Source organism: Halichoeres trimaculatus, unplaced genomic scaffold (genome assembly GCF_033239565.1).
Source record: "Halichoeres trimaculatus isolate MK-OKI-2021-1 unplaced genomic scaffold, fHalTri1.1 fHalTri1_scaffold_4, whole genome shotgun sequence".
Classification (NCBI taxonomy): Eukaryota; Metazoa; Chordata; class Actinopteri; order Labriformes; family Labridae; genus Halichoeres; species Halichoeres trimaculatus.
In genome coordinates, this window is record NW_027437182.1 from 15,000,500 (window position 1) to 15,015,824 (window position 15,325).

At 39.8% G+C, this 15,325-nt stretch overlaps 1 protein-coding gene across 1 annotated transcript; it reads right to left on the reverse strand.

Moving 5' to 3' along the window:
* Positions 1-4,388: 4,388 nt before the first annotated feature.
* On the reverse strand, positions 4,389-8,428 carry b3gnt7 (UDP-GlcNAc:betaGal beta-1,3-N-acetylglucosaminyltransferase 7). Its single transcript, XM_074668413.1, has 2 exons — positions 8,129-8,428; positions 4,389-7,069 (listed from the first exon to the last, which is right to left on the reverse strand). Coding segments are annotated over exons 1-2 (1,257 nt in total). The 5' UTR covers positions 8,131-8,428; the 3' UTR covers positions 4,389-5,814.
* Positions 8,429-15,325: the final 6,897 nt, after the last annotated feature.

A 15,325-nucleotide genomic window follows, 5' to 3' on the forward strand; every position in this document is an offset into this window, starting at 1 on the left:
TGCACCTAAAACTGAGTACCACTCTCCATAAAGCAAAAACAGTGTATTGTGGTAAGTAGTATGGGAGGTAGACTGGCCCACAGTATACCGAGATTTTTATCTGAATCAATGTGATATTTGGGTATTTTTGAATTTTGCGTTGTTTTACATATTTAATTTATAGCAGAATCAATGGGTACCGTGAGGACAGTAGGCAGTCGCTTTTTCAGTTTTGGTCGTCAAGGAGACCTTGACTCCTTTTTTAGACTCAACTTCTTAATATGTCTCTAACATTGGAAATTACGAAGAGGTCTTTTGTAATCTGTTAAGGAGAAATGTGATTGAAATGTTACCTCCTTCAACGAATCCGCAATAAAATGCTTTATCACATTCAAGCCATTAATAGCTCACACATAAAAACAGTTATGTGTCCACCAGGTGGCGGCCTTCATCATATGACTCTTGGGCTCACATACCCTTAAGAGTGCACGTGTCACCTATATTTGGGAACTTCTCATGAGATGTGTTCATACGCCCATGACATTTACTTGTGTTGACTGACAACACATTGAAGTAGAGGGAAACCCTACAGCTATAGAGGCTCACATGCTATTCTTCTAACATGAGGCAAAACCACACATCTGGTCTGCCTCAGGCTGTTTGCGGAGTGTTGTGTTAATTAACTGATTAGCATTGATATGTAGGGCTTATAGTCAGTGCAGTGTATACAGAGGATGGATACTCAAACTAAGAGCTAAAATCAGAACAAAGCTTTACAAACAGTTATGTAATGGTAGGTAGGTGGTTAGAAAGGGTATGAAGTGCTTACACAACGTTTATCTATATTTGGGTTACATTTGAATGCATACATAGGATACTTGAAATCTCACTACAGCCCCTGAACTCAATCTGTTCCTACTCTCTCACTGGCAACTGGACGTATTGTGTCTTGATTTACTGTGACTCTAAGCTGCTGTGTGTGTGCAGGTCTCATGTCAGTGACACCAGCAGACAGGAGACAGTAGTCTGCTGTCATCCAGCAGTACTGGAAGCTGAACAGAGATCTTTGTTCCCAAAGGTGCCTGGACTGGAGGCACTGATGATGGCACCACTGAATACCTCCATTTACGGATTTGGTGCCCCCTGCCTTGAACGGTGACAGAGGTCATGCTAGCTTTTCTCTGTGGCGTTATGTCAGCCGTCTAGAATGACCTGTGTGCTTTCCTTTCTATCCCTCAGTTCACCTTGGAGCACTTTGCGTGCTAGTTTTTACTTAACACGCCAGCCATCCACACAAAACTGATGTTGAAACGAGCCTTTCTGTGCTTCAGATTAATGGTATTTAATTTCCAAATGTGTTGGGGTATAGAAGAAAAAAACTAAGGATGAATTTTGTGTGGATTCTGTAATAAAGCTGACAGAGTCAATAAAGCCTTGTGAAAAGGAGAAAGACAGAGACTGATTCTTTCTCTCGTTTGTTTAGTGGCAGCTCTAAATAGGGCCCCCTCTAAACACAAGTATAGTGCTCAGAGTCCTCTTCACAATGGATCTTTGTCAAGTACATGGTGTCCTATAGCACAGATGCACTGTGAAGTCTCATTGCCTTGGCCTGTTTTCTGAAGCGACAGTGGGAGGCAGAGGTTACGATGTCCTTATATACAGTGTGAGGATAAAAATAACAGTGCTACTGTTCTCATGTACATCAATGCAGTAAAAAAATGTGTGTATAAATCTTTGCTGCAGCAACACTCTGGTCACTCCCTGTGTCATAAAAAACAAAAATACTTTTTTTGAGCCATTTTTCTCATCTCATGTACTAACAAGTCCAGACTTTATTGCAAAATATGTGGTGGTGTAACATAAAGTCAGTGCTTACAGTGTCATTCATGTATCTATTTGCATTTTACTTTTCATCTTTGGATGTGTAATTTTGGTTGGAGAAAGTTATGTACAACTGCTTAACAGGGTTAAGTGTTCAAAGTTTATAACACATTTTTATGTTCAAGTTCTTATACTGACTAGAATAAAGTATAGAAATTATAAATAGATGCACACGTGTTGGATATTTTCAAGGATCCAAACAAGCTGTTTCCTCATTTCCACTCCTAGTAGTAGATATTCGAACATAAACAAAACATAAAAGAAATATATGAATATAAAAAAGTAATTTAACCCCAGAGGGAACCATTTCACTTTTAACAAATAGTGAGCATATTTTTTAAATTTATCTGTCACTGGATGCTGACAGAGAAACCGGTTGGCAGCTTGTAAGTGGAGGAATGTTCTTTTTAATTTTAGCCCAAGCAACAACATTCCCACCATCAGCCGTGCCAACGACGGCTCTCCAGAGGCCTTTGAGGAAAAGTAGAGGGCTAGTGTGAAAGCCTGCAGCCCCCTTCAGTCGACCCATTGACCAAGCTGACATCAAAAGCTTTCCCCAATTAGTGTCAACAAATCTACAGCTCCTGGTGGGCAGGAAGATCGGGGAACTGGGAGTGTGCTCAGTGAAATATCATCACCTGAGTGGGAGATTTACAGTAGATTACTGCCTATTTAAACTGAAGCCATGCTGCAGGGTAGCTTTTTTATATCAGATTGCTTGAGAGATAATAACAGATTTGCATATTATTAGAATGAGCAGCAAAAATAATGTTCTCTCTCCCTGGCTCCTCTATGAGCTGTAGGTTCAGGGTTCCTCTGTACCAGCAGGTGTCCCTGTCAAAACTTTGAGGAAGTGGCCAAGCAGTGTTTTATCTTGTATTTTCAGTGTTTTTCACACACTAAAAAAGCATTGTATAACACTTAGCAGTGACTGCTGACCTACGACTTACATCATCACCCACTTCCTGATAAAGTGCTTACCCATGCTCTAAAGAAATAATGCAACATGAGTTTCCCATCTTTCATTGTGAAAGACCCTATTCTAAATTATGAATGGTAGCTAGACTATATGCTACAATAACATCGATTGGGAAAATATCTCAAGATTCTTGGCAGCCCCTATTCACAGCCACTTTACCAACACCTGAACTTCAAAGACCTTTAATAGAAGCAAAAGTTTAAAAGGTGATTTTTCAGGTCATCTAAAAGGACATCTAACCACACATTTGCAGAAAAAAAAATTCTTTGTATTGAGCTAACTGCAGCTTAATTTGGCTATCATCTACATGTTAAACCGAAAAAAAATCCCCTTTTTTCAGGCAGCAACACATTTTGATTGTCTTCACAGGAGACAAGTCGATGTAAAATTAGATTCAGTATAGCATTACAAATCTATATAGCTAGCTAATGTTTCTGTTGATATGATGACTCCATTTGTGCTTATAAGCCTCAAGTCAACCCCCACATTCACACCTCCATGTTGGAAGTTTATTGACCCCCTTGACCTCAAGCAACAGGAAATATGACCAACTGGTGTTGCTGGTAGGAAAAAAAAACTCACAGAAACACAAGTGCCTTCTACTGTTTCTTTAGCTAAGCTAAACATAGCCAAACTTAGCTAACCAACTTAAATTAAGCCTACAGACATAAAAATGTACAAAAAATTAATAGAAAAACTATTTATTTACCTGGTGGCTGCAAATTTCTGTTTTTCATTTCTTTATAGTGCAAATTGACTTGGTAAAAGATCAAATACTTGCATTCACACAGCCAGCTTGTGCTTCTTTGAGATTGGGGCTGTGGGGCATAAATCAACTTCCCACCGAGATGCGACCATATGCTCACCACCAGTTCTTCAAACAACAAAGAAGTGGTTAATTAATTTACAACTGCTTTCTTCTTTGCAAAAGGTGAATAGTAAATTGAGCACACCAATGAATATGAAATAATTAGACCATTTATTAAATTCTCCTGCCAAGGCAGTTCTTTAACAGTTGTGAAGTGTCTAAGAAAGAGAAGAGTTGAAGATGATAAACCTTGTTAATTCTTTTTTTTTTACGCTTTATGACACATAGTATAGAGAAGATACGTTTTCTTTTAACGTTTCCTGAAAGAGAATTTGACAAATAAAGGGCTTTTTTTGGGATGGCCTTTATCTTTTCTGGCCAAAGTAATGTTCTTAAAAAGTGTCTTTTCTGTCAACTTGTAGTATCAGTCCCTGCAGTTGTAGTGAGGGAGAAGACATTTAGTATTTGACAGTAACCCTTAACATAAACAGTGTGAAATGTAATACTTAACCAGGGGCATGTACAAGCACATTTTCAACAAATAATAGACTAATGAAACATTCAATCATTTCCGGTTTATTGATGATCTGCAAAACAGTTTTTTTTTTGTTTGTTTTACGAAGGTATTGCACAGGAAGTGTATTAATAACAAGTAAGAGCTCTCTGACATCTTATCTCACTGATGTGGGAAAAAAAACAGAGCAAACTGCTCTTGGGTTAAGTTTCTTGGCATTGAAAAACACTTTATTTTTCATTTCAGGGCTGCCTTATCACTTTCATGGCTGTTCAGGAAGATGTGGCATCTTCTCAACGTGGTTTGTAACTGATGCGCACATGTCAACACTGGACACCATTGTTTGCAGACTTATTTTCACAAAGATGTCCCACACTGATAGGGAGAGGAACAAAAACACACAATCTGGGACGCTTTCATCGGCAAGTGTATCGTCAAGACGTTTATTTACAAATTGCAAACTATATACATATGGATTTTATTTTACAGATATTTACATCGTATTGACATAACCATCACCCCCAAACATTCACCCTTATAATCATCATCAATATCCTTATCTTTTTGCTTTAACTTAAATATAAAGACCCCGTATTTGGCCCCTTTTTATTCAGGGTGTTTTAAATTAAACGTACACACTCGTACCAGCAATAGTTTTAGTTCACAGTGTCATTGTCAACCCTTTACCCATTCATGTCAAGTATATCAGCACATTCATATCCATAAACAGCATAACAGAAACAGTTTTTAAGCTTCTAGTGGTTCAGGTCAAGTGAGTGACATTCCAAAAAACATGAGTGCAAGGACGTCTACGATATATAAAAAGGAAGAAAGTCTCACTTTGGGAACACGTACTGTATGTGAAGATATTGATGTGGTTAAACTTACAGTAGAAAAGTGTTACAAAAAATTTGACCCAATCGCTGAGGTAGAGACAGTTGTTTCTTTCTCTTACATGAAGCCATTTGTGACCACTGCGGCATGGCTTGCCAATCAAATTAAAGGCAATATGTAACATTTTGTACAACAAGAGAGCCTGACTCAGAGCAACAGTTCGGCATGTGCAATGGCTTTTTTTTTTCTTTTTTTTTAAGAAAAGGGAAACAACGACTTCTCCTATTATATTTTTCTATGAACTGCCAAACTGAAGCATTATTTCCCTGTGAGCACAAAAGTCCACATGGAATTGAATGTAGTCATGGTTTGTTTGCTGCTTATCCTTGAAATAAACTTTGCCTCAAAATGTTGTAATGGATTCTATTACAATGGTGATTTTAAACTCCCATCATGTCAACCCCCCTGGAGAAACAAATAAAGGCATTGGTCAAATTTTAATAGGTTTCTATTATAAACGTTGCAACACGGCCCAACACGTTATAGTGTACAACCTATTCACTTCTTGTGCACTTTGATGCTCAACTTTGGTTGTTGGCTCTTCAATCTGCATATTTTGAGAGCGAGTCCTTTAAATGCCAACATGATTACCCGTTACCAAGACAGTCTTTGAAAAACTTCAAAGTTCACTTGACTTTTGGGAAACTTCTCATTAACAAGGAGAACATGCAAACAAATATTGTCCATATTCACTCTCCACATAAAGAAGAGTTTATTTGCTGCTCATCTTTCCGCTCCTTCCCTGGTGTTCCCATCAAGCTATAGGATCTCCACTTTCTGCGAGCAGACCAGGTCACTGTTGACCAGATTCCACATGTTCATGAGGTCTGATGGTAGCAGCTTGTGCACCACTATCATGCTTTTAAAGAAACAAGGTTCTCGGTTCAACTTGCTTTGCTTATTTTTTACCAAACCAAACGTCTTGAAGGCATTGTGTTTAACGGGCGTGACTCGGAGCACTTCTAAACACATGCCCAGGAAGACATCATCAATGGGATAAAGCTCCAGGGTTTCAGCCACCGAAAAAAGCCTCCTCGCCAGGGCACCATCCATCAGAAAACCTCCACCTCCTGCATACGGAGGGTAGTTTGGCTTACTATAGAGAGCCTGAGGGATGTAATATTTGTTTTCTTTTTTGCGAATTGGCACAGCCTTAAAAATTACATCCCCCACAAACAGGTCTTTTGAATCCCCAGTGCTTTCTAGAAACTCTAAGATGTTCTCTACGCTGACAAAGACGTCGTCATCACCCTTGAAAATATAGCGTACATGGGGGCAGTAGGTGTTAAACCACTTAAGGAAGTGAGTCTCCTTGAGAGTGAGGTTGAAGAAGCTATCCAGGAAGTCCCATTGGAGGATGTCCCCATAGATGTAGTCCTCAAACTCAACTAACTTCTGATGGTTAGCTCTTTCTACCTCGTTGGATGGTTTACCGATGAGGAAGAGGAGCTTTATCCTCTTGCCATTGACCACCTGCTCTTTTCCCCATGTTTTTCGAATCACCTCTCTGCGATCGTGCTGTGTGGCCACAGACTTTATCACCATGAGCAGATAAACATCCCCTTTGCACTTCTCTGGGTGGTTGAGCAGCATTGGAAAGTAACGGCAGTGTCGATACAGAAGAAACTGTTTGAAATTTGGCTCCAGGCCCTTAAACCAGTCCTGACTTGAGATGTTGAGGTTGGCGCTGCAGTTGGTGCTGGTTATATCCCATGTTCTGAGGCTGATGTCCTCAGTGACTCTGGGCTCACGAGTGGTGGCCCCAGATTTGGCTGCAGACTTGTGTTTGTTAGCCTTCCAGAAGCTTTTTAACCCTAGATATGAGCCAGTCTTCTCACCCAGAGCAGCATCAAGCTCCACTACATCGGATGCATCCATGCGGGCCTGCCTCTCGAACTCGAAGGGAGCACCAACATTGACAGTTCCCCTCTGTACAACAGTCAGCGCCACCACAGCCAGCAAGAACATCACGCTTACCGTCTTGTACACCCTCCATCGATCTCTGTTGTTCATCCTGGGAGAGGACAAAGACACAGATGCCACTTAGTGTGGAGACTAGAATTGACAAACTTAAAAAAGGTTTTGTCTGACAGAAAACTGCATTGATGAGTTATTGTACCTGTAATGTTAAGGTTTAAACCTCAGATTTTCTTCTACATATGTAAAAATACATGTTAAAAAATACATATAGATGATCTCATAGAGGTTAAAATCCATTTAGCAGGGAAATGGGTTATTGTTATTATTCTCTGTGGATTATTCGTTTCTTTTATCTCCAACCAACAAAACAAAGATTTGCCTACAAGGTTGCTGTACAATCTCACGTGTATCATGTCTGTAAAATGCAAATATGCACACACTGTGCCAGTGCTTTTTAATTTCCCCTTTCTGTGTGCTGAAATCCACATCTGAGAGAGATATATGTTGTTTTTAACCCAATAAAGACTTGCTTGTCCCTATTTGTTAAAAAGGTGACGTGTGGAATGTACTTGGAAACAGAAGTAATCTCTGGAACTTAAAATCCTCACATTTCCAACATGTCATGCTGGGGCTCGTTCATGACCGACACAGACACTTCAGTGTGGGCCCCCTACCTTTAAAGGAGACTTCCCCCCAATAAAAACAAATAAGGATCAATACAATTTCTGTGAGTAAAAGCAGCTGAGGAACCATCCAAATACTAGGAATCAGACAAATTAATTAGTATTTTTGATAAGTACTTTTTTTGAGTCCTGTGTATGTTTTTGAAAGATAAGCAGAATGGTTTCCTTATCTCAACTTAGGCTAAAGCAAGAACATAGTACTAGATTTATTTCCCTCCTTTTTTTTTTTTTTTTACTGATGTATATGACTTTAAACTGCACAATACTCTATGATTCTCTATGTACTCCAGCACATCCACTGGACTAATTTCTTTCAGTTAAATGAGCAGTTTAAGATGAAAAACTGGGCACTTGGCGGAAAATAAGGACGTAAAACCAAACACAAGCCCCATAAATACGGCTGATAATCTGTAAGCTTGTTTTTACTTTGAGTTTACACGGTCGGCATGATCAAAGAAGATGCTACTTACATTTTGTCTTGCGCTCGCGCCTCCCCGTGCGACCGTTAAACCAATAAAAAGCTGGTTTTGAGTCCTGAAAAGTTGACTGTCTCGGATCAATTCCGTTTATTAAATAATCCTTTTAATCGAAAAAGCTTTGTTGCAGATGGTGTTGTGAGATATTAAGCGCAGACTTCGGAGGATTTTTTGCTCGATGGTGCAGATGTGTGGTGTCTGTACCGCGCCACTGAGGACGGCTCTGACTCTCTCCCCGCTCTCCAGGCGAGGTCCGCTTTTAAAGCCACGGGCGCAGTTACGTGGAGTACGCACACGAGGGGAAGATGAATGAACAGGGTAGGGGGGAGTACGCCCGTCCTCCACACAGGTCTTACTTTCGGTCACACGTCAGCTGTAAGGTAATGTCAACACTGGGTTTCTTTTGTGTTTCCTGAATCCCCCAAATATGTGGAATGAAATAACCAAACATTTACCTTTTTCTACATAACAAGGTTATCTTGACAGAACCAGCCAATGAAGCTCTAAGACATTAGTTCTGACTATGGTCAGCTTTCATCTTAATACTACTTCACCTCAGAATCCAAGGTCTCACCTATCTCTGAGTCTAGTCCAACACAAGATTTCTGCCTTAGGGAAAAAAAAAAATCTGTGTAACTTTTGCCAAGTTGATGTATATAAGTTAATTTGCTGATTTTAATTTAAAGAAGAAGAAGAAAAGATCTACCTACGTAATTGCCTAAATATGTTCCCTGGGCAGGTGCAGGTGCAGGTGGTTATGGGGTTGAATAAATCCTCTAGTATCGCTCTGGTCCTATCAAACAAAAATAAAATCTGACTTGGTAAGGAAACAATCCAGCATGTTTGATGTTACTTCACTTTTCAATACAGTTCCCCTTCCATATCTGCTGTTAACATTCTTGAAAGTGACTGTTTGAGAAGTAGGGGTGGGGTGTCCCAAAAAGGCCACCTCCTGTATGCCCGGCATTGTGAGAGAGAGAAAAAACAGTGATGTGTGGTTTTCACACCACTCTCATAAATGTGCTGCTCTACACTTGTTCAACATGCAGGCAGAATAAAATCAACTTTACACAAAGCTGATTACATAAGAAGAGTGCTTCTTGTCTTCATGCAGTGTCCTGGGGCTGGAGGAGGACTTTTTGAAGAGCAAGAAACATAAATGTCCAGTCTCATGTTACATAATTGTAAAGGCCAAGATCTAACCCACAAAGACTCGCAACACAAAGAGAATGAGTGTCCTGAAGGTAGACCTGCACTGCTGTGTCTGTTTGGATATAATTAGGGTCCTCGGCCTGAGCCAGGGCACCTTCTAGCAGGGCTAGAAGGTGCCCTCGGCCGAAGGCCGAGGGCACTATTGTTCCTGCTGCGTTTCTTTTTTTTTCTTATTATACCACCCGCCCCGAGAACGCAAATTACACCCCCTAAACATATTCAAAAACTCACCAAAATTGGCACGCATATCAGGATCGCGTGAAATTGCGATTTGATACCAAACATGACCCCCGCCATCCCATAATAATCTCTCTAGAGCCAAAAAACCCAAAAAACACACTTCAACGGCCCTAGCTCAGGCCAGGAATGTCGCAGAGAGATGAAACCAACACCAAAACGTTCAGCTCATCAAGACGCACAAAAAATATAGGAGGTATTTTCGCGTAGCTCCAACAGGAAGCCGGCAATTTGCCCGCCAAAATAAGAGTTTTCTGAAATTTAAGCCTCTCTACAAACATTAACTTGTCAATAACCAAAAATGGTACCGGCATGAAAATTGGCTCACATGACAGACCAGACCCTGTTCTACAAAAGTTGTGGGGGAATTCGTTGTTTCTGGCCCGGTTTTTGAATGGCGAGCCCTCAAAGTCGCCGACTTCGCAATGTTAACAGATGGGAGAGGAGCTTCAGTGAAGCAGTTGGGCCTCTAGACAAAAAAGTAAAAGTCGCACAGCTTTAAAAATGACATGGTTGGATTCCTCACAAAACGCTCTTCAAGAAAATCATATTTTTACACAGATTCGGTCAACATTCTGGCCTACAGGATGAGAAGTTTGTCCTCTTTGGGAATCTCATCCTCCTGCACTTCTGTGATGATGTCACACACTGATTAGGGGTTCCACACAGCTGGTCACATGACTCAGCAGAGGCAACAATGACTCTCTCCTCCATTAAAGTGCTTATTAGACCCCTGAACATGCTCAAAAACTCACCAAAATCAGCACACACATCTCAAGCATCAAACTCTTCAATATAATACCAAACATCCCATAATATTCCCTCTGTCCACATTCTGACACATTAAAACAGCCATAGCAGCCAGTAGGAATGTCCTAGAGAGATCAAACCAACATCAAAATGTTCATCTCATTAAGACGAACAAATTATTTGCTGACACCCTGACCTTTCCCAGACAGGAAGTTGGCTATTTCTCTTCAGCATAGCAGAGGATACGTTGCCATGGTATCAACTGACTCCCTGACATCCCATAATATTCTCTCAGAGCCATTAGGCTCACTTCCACCTATGCACAGCAAAACAGCCCTAACTGGGGCTAGGAATGTCCTAGAGAGATGAAACCACCACCAAAATGTTCGTCTTATTCTGTTGGACACAATGGGGCCAATACCATGATAGTAGGGCAAAACCGGCATGAGCCCCGAGGACCCGTCTAACGCTGCTTGCAGCTTTAATTTCTAATAATAACAGTTAGATTTAACACTTAGTCACCTCACCTCTGCTGCCTTAAGTACAAAGGTTTTTATATCTACTGGTCCCATGGCAGCAACACAATAATTAAGCTTGTTTGCCAAACAAGTCTCTTTCAGAAGAAAATTCAAAACTTTGACAGGAGTCATCCTCATTTCCATTATTACAGTGTTTAAACCATTCTGTTTTCATCTCTTGTTGATACCTGTATTATGTTAAAAGTGAAAGAATGAATAAGTTTATTTAGGAAAGCTTAGAGAGATACAGTCATGCCAAGGAATGAAACCAAATTTGGTTATATTTTCATGTTTCTTTAAAGGCATATATTCCTGGAAAGAATGACCAGCTCGCATCAGAGAGTGTGGGAACTGCTTAACCTCTAAAAAGAAAATTCAAACATTGGTTAAAAAGAAACCAGTTATGTACTCAGCTCATAAATTGCATCTGTTTTCTCGTCCATTGCTGTCCCCTGGGGGTTTGAGGGCTCAGCTTTTTATTGGAGCAATCATTTGTACTGTTACAAAAGTGTCATTTTAACTGTCTGAGTTATTTTGTGTACAGCACTGCAATATGCCACATAAATGTGTGTTTTGTTTGTGGTAAAGCTTTACAATTTCAGTATTTGTTTCATTATATGGTCACAACCTGAAAAATACACTATTTGAGTGCTATATCTGATACTTTAAATTGGAAAGGTCGGAAAAGTGTACACTGGAGAATCCAGAGGTTAAAAATGAACACGTTTAAATTAAAATTCCCCTTTGGCCTGCAGTGTTGTCTCCCAGAAACAGTCTAAATAGCTGGCGAAGCCCCAGTGATGTATTAACCATAGCTTATATCATTTAAACACACAGAGGACTTCCTGGTATGCTCCTGATGTCAGACAGTAAGTCCTGGTCTTAATGAGCTTTCACAGAGCAAACTCCCTGGGTTTGTACCAGCTCACCATCCTTTCACTGCTTTGTGTTTCAGAGTTTCATACTTCAAATGTCCAATAAAAGTGACGCAAGTAGGGGTTTGACATGTTGATTTGGGAAGATTAACATCTTTGATATTAAATTCCTAAATTATGACTTGCAAACCACATTGTAACTGGAAATCAAAAGAAAGTTTGATGGTATGAAAACAAAATGAAGGGGAAGGGGATGGCTCAATGCTGATTGCGAAGCTGTCACCCTCAAAACCTCATTTAAAGCTTTCTCTACGGCACGCTGCTCTTCCGCGTCTTTATGGTCTGGGGAAAGAACAACAAAATGCTTCTGGTGCTTCAAAACAGGATTTTTTCAATCTGAAACACAGCTGTGATCCAAAATCTCTCCTTCCTCTCCTTCTCTCTCCATTTCCTGGATACAACCAGTCATCCTTCTCAGGGCCATGTGCATCCTGTTGCCTGCTGGTCGTGTTTTTTCCCGTTTTGATTTTTTTTCTTTCCCTCTGTGGATTCAGGCTCTGCGACTGAGACAAGTGAAGTGGTGATGGACACCACAACCCCTCATGTTTCCGTTTGCTGGGAATTCATCATTGATGTCTACCATAGTCATTAAAGAAAACCAAGAACAGTGAGTGGGGGCATTTTATTCATCAGTAGTTGGTGTCAGGTTATATATGTATAACCTATTAACTGTTGACAATAATTCTCATGTCGATCTCATCATGAGTCTTTTTTAACCACAATTTGAGGGGCAAAAAAACATTATGACTGTGTGACATATTACCCAAGATGGTTATTTATGAACAGCATGTATTGCAAAATGACTGAAACACTTAAGTTGCAAGGACATATTTAATAAATCTTTTAAAATGCATCTACATAACTGATGAGTAGACTGTAAAGCAATCCTACTTGTCAGGGTATAAATACAGTTATAGTTTATATCAAAGCTCATATGGATTTGTTACTTGATTCTGATTGGCCAAAAACTTTAGGCAAAGGTGTTTCATTTTCAACAACAAAAGCAGTGCCGAGGAAAACCTAATCACACTATCGACATCACCCACCGATGAGTGAAGAGGAATCTGACACATCTCACCTCTGCCTGTTGACACTGTGGTAAATAAAAAAAAAAAAAAAAAAAAGCTTACATTCACTTAGAGAAGCGCTAATGACAATAACAGTGGTAATGCTGTGGCATTTGCCTGAATGAGGAGCAAAATGTCTAGGTAGATATTTTCATTGACTGTGTAATCAAAAGGACAAAACTTTTTAATTTTTTAAAAAAGTCCTCCCTACATAAAAAAGTGTTAATATTTGCAAGTCTGTAGTGAGTTAATTTGGTTATATAATCAATGTCCATTGTACGGCTCAAAAATAACAGGAAATTCTCCCTTTTCCAAAGTTCAAGAGCAAGTCATTATTAAAGGGTTAATTATTACAGAGTGCTGCATAATTTTGTCGCTGTCTTTGGAAATCTGTCAGTCTCATGATTAATGAGTACCTGTTGGTTCCAGGGTTGGGAAATATTCCCCTCTAATAGGTGAAATTACACAACATGAAGCATTCCTGCCACATTTCAACCTCCCGACATCTCACCATTAGCAATCAGCCTCTATGAAACGATTTTATTCTTCACATTCTGTTTAAGTCAGTGGAAGAATGTGAGAGTCAAGGTGAGCCTGAGGGTCGGATCACTGGTGTAGTGAAGGAAAAGAGGCAGGTATAAATGGGAAAAAGAAAAAGAGAAATCCTGCTACTTTTGGCTCAGAGGAAGTTGTGTGCTGATCCCTTGTTGGGTTTAACACACCTGAGGGACTTGGGAGGGGATTACCTTTGGTTCGACAGCTCTCTGACTTGAATGGACGAGCCTCAGAAACTCCAGGTGCCCCTCCTCTGAAGAAGAAGTGAGAGGCCCTCGCTGCTAACTCCTCTGTCACCATGAAAGAATTTACTGCCAGTGCAGGAAAAAGTAGCTGGAGGGGATTTTTTTTTCCTCCCTCTATCTTTCACACTTATCTGTCAGCTGAAGATGTTTCTTTCTAATAGAACAAAGGTGGTGTGATAAGGCGGTTATGAAAGTCCCTGTCAGCTGTGGCTATGTGTAAATACTTGCCCCCTCTCTAAACACGCAGAGGCCCCCAGTGAGTTTAGTAAACACCAACCAGCACCTACAAAGGAAAACCTGCGACACTTTTATGGCTCAAAAATGTTCTCCATGCTTTGCTAACTTTGCATACTTTAGTCTCTAATAAGGCTTTGGAGGTACTGACACACCTTCCTGTTTTGCTTCAAATACATTACCAATGTAGCCCATTTAAATATGTTACAGGCAAGGTTGGAAGAACAATATTAATGATTTACATGAAGTTATTTTTGGGAACCTGCCATGTTGGTTGTATCATCAGCACATAGCTGTAAAGAAAGTTATTCATGTAAAAACAAACTTACTTTAATTTTTGTGTTCATTTTCTCATTCCTTGAGAGCTCTTGACTTCACCCAAGGACAAAGTTTGTGCATCATGAACATCTTTCCCTTTTGGTTAAGATTTTTTACACCACACTATGAGTGAGGAAAAAAGCATACAAACAATAACAAACAAAACCCCAGGCTGAGTTTAGTGACTTTAATTAGCTGCAGGACTAGTAAGCTTTTTTCTGCATCCTGTGATGGTATACTACAATGATTCACTTCCTTTTTAGAGCCAGCCTCAAGTGGCCTTTGAGGAACAGAATTTTCAAGGATATCTACATATGCATAGCTTGACCCAGAGAAAACAAGATCTGGCTTTTTCTTTATTTTATTTTATTTTATTTTATTTGGAATGATTTTGGAGCAATGCCAGACACTGATGCTGGTTAAAAAAGAAGGAAGTTATCAGAAGAAAGATTAGAGAATAATAGAGCACGGGCTCAAGGCTAAATGGATTAAGCTGTTTATGATAACATACACTACGGCCTTCATGGAGCAGTTATATTACAGTGGTCTGTTCAAACTTGAGTCTGTTGACAGATATAAGAATGAAATTACGAGATTTTAGTTAGATGACAAACAGTTTGACACAACCGGAATTCCCTCACACTATAAGTTACACGTCTTTAAGCAAAATGTAGGCTAAATGTAGCCTGGTACTAACCTACTACAGCTCAAACTGAGTTTACAAAGTTTGCTTGTTGTTGTTTTTTTCAGACTGAAGAACTATGTAATGAAAATAAACAAAATTTCCCAGTTATTCTGCATCCTTAGAAAAAAATAAAATTTCAACCAGCAAAAAATAGTGTAAAAAAAAATTTGCTTCCAAAGAAAATGCACACCTTGACAAGAATCACATCAAGTCCTTAGACAGTGGGGGAACTGTGCTCATGGGAAATGGAGTCTTTATCCCAGGAAAACACTGAGGCAAAAAAGTATCCCTGCAATAAAGGCAAAATGGATATTCTTCACAAAGACTCCCAAAAGTGCTTCAGATAATAAGCTTCATCTAAGAAATCTTATACGTCCTATATTGAATGCGCAGAGGGAAGCAATTAGCATAGTATGCAATTAAACTGATGCAGCT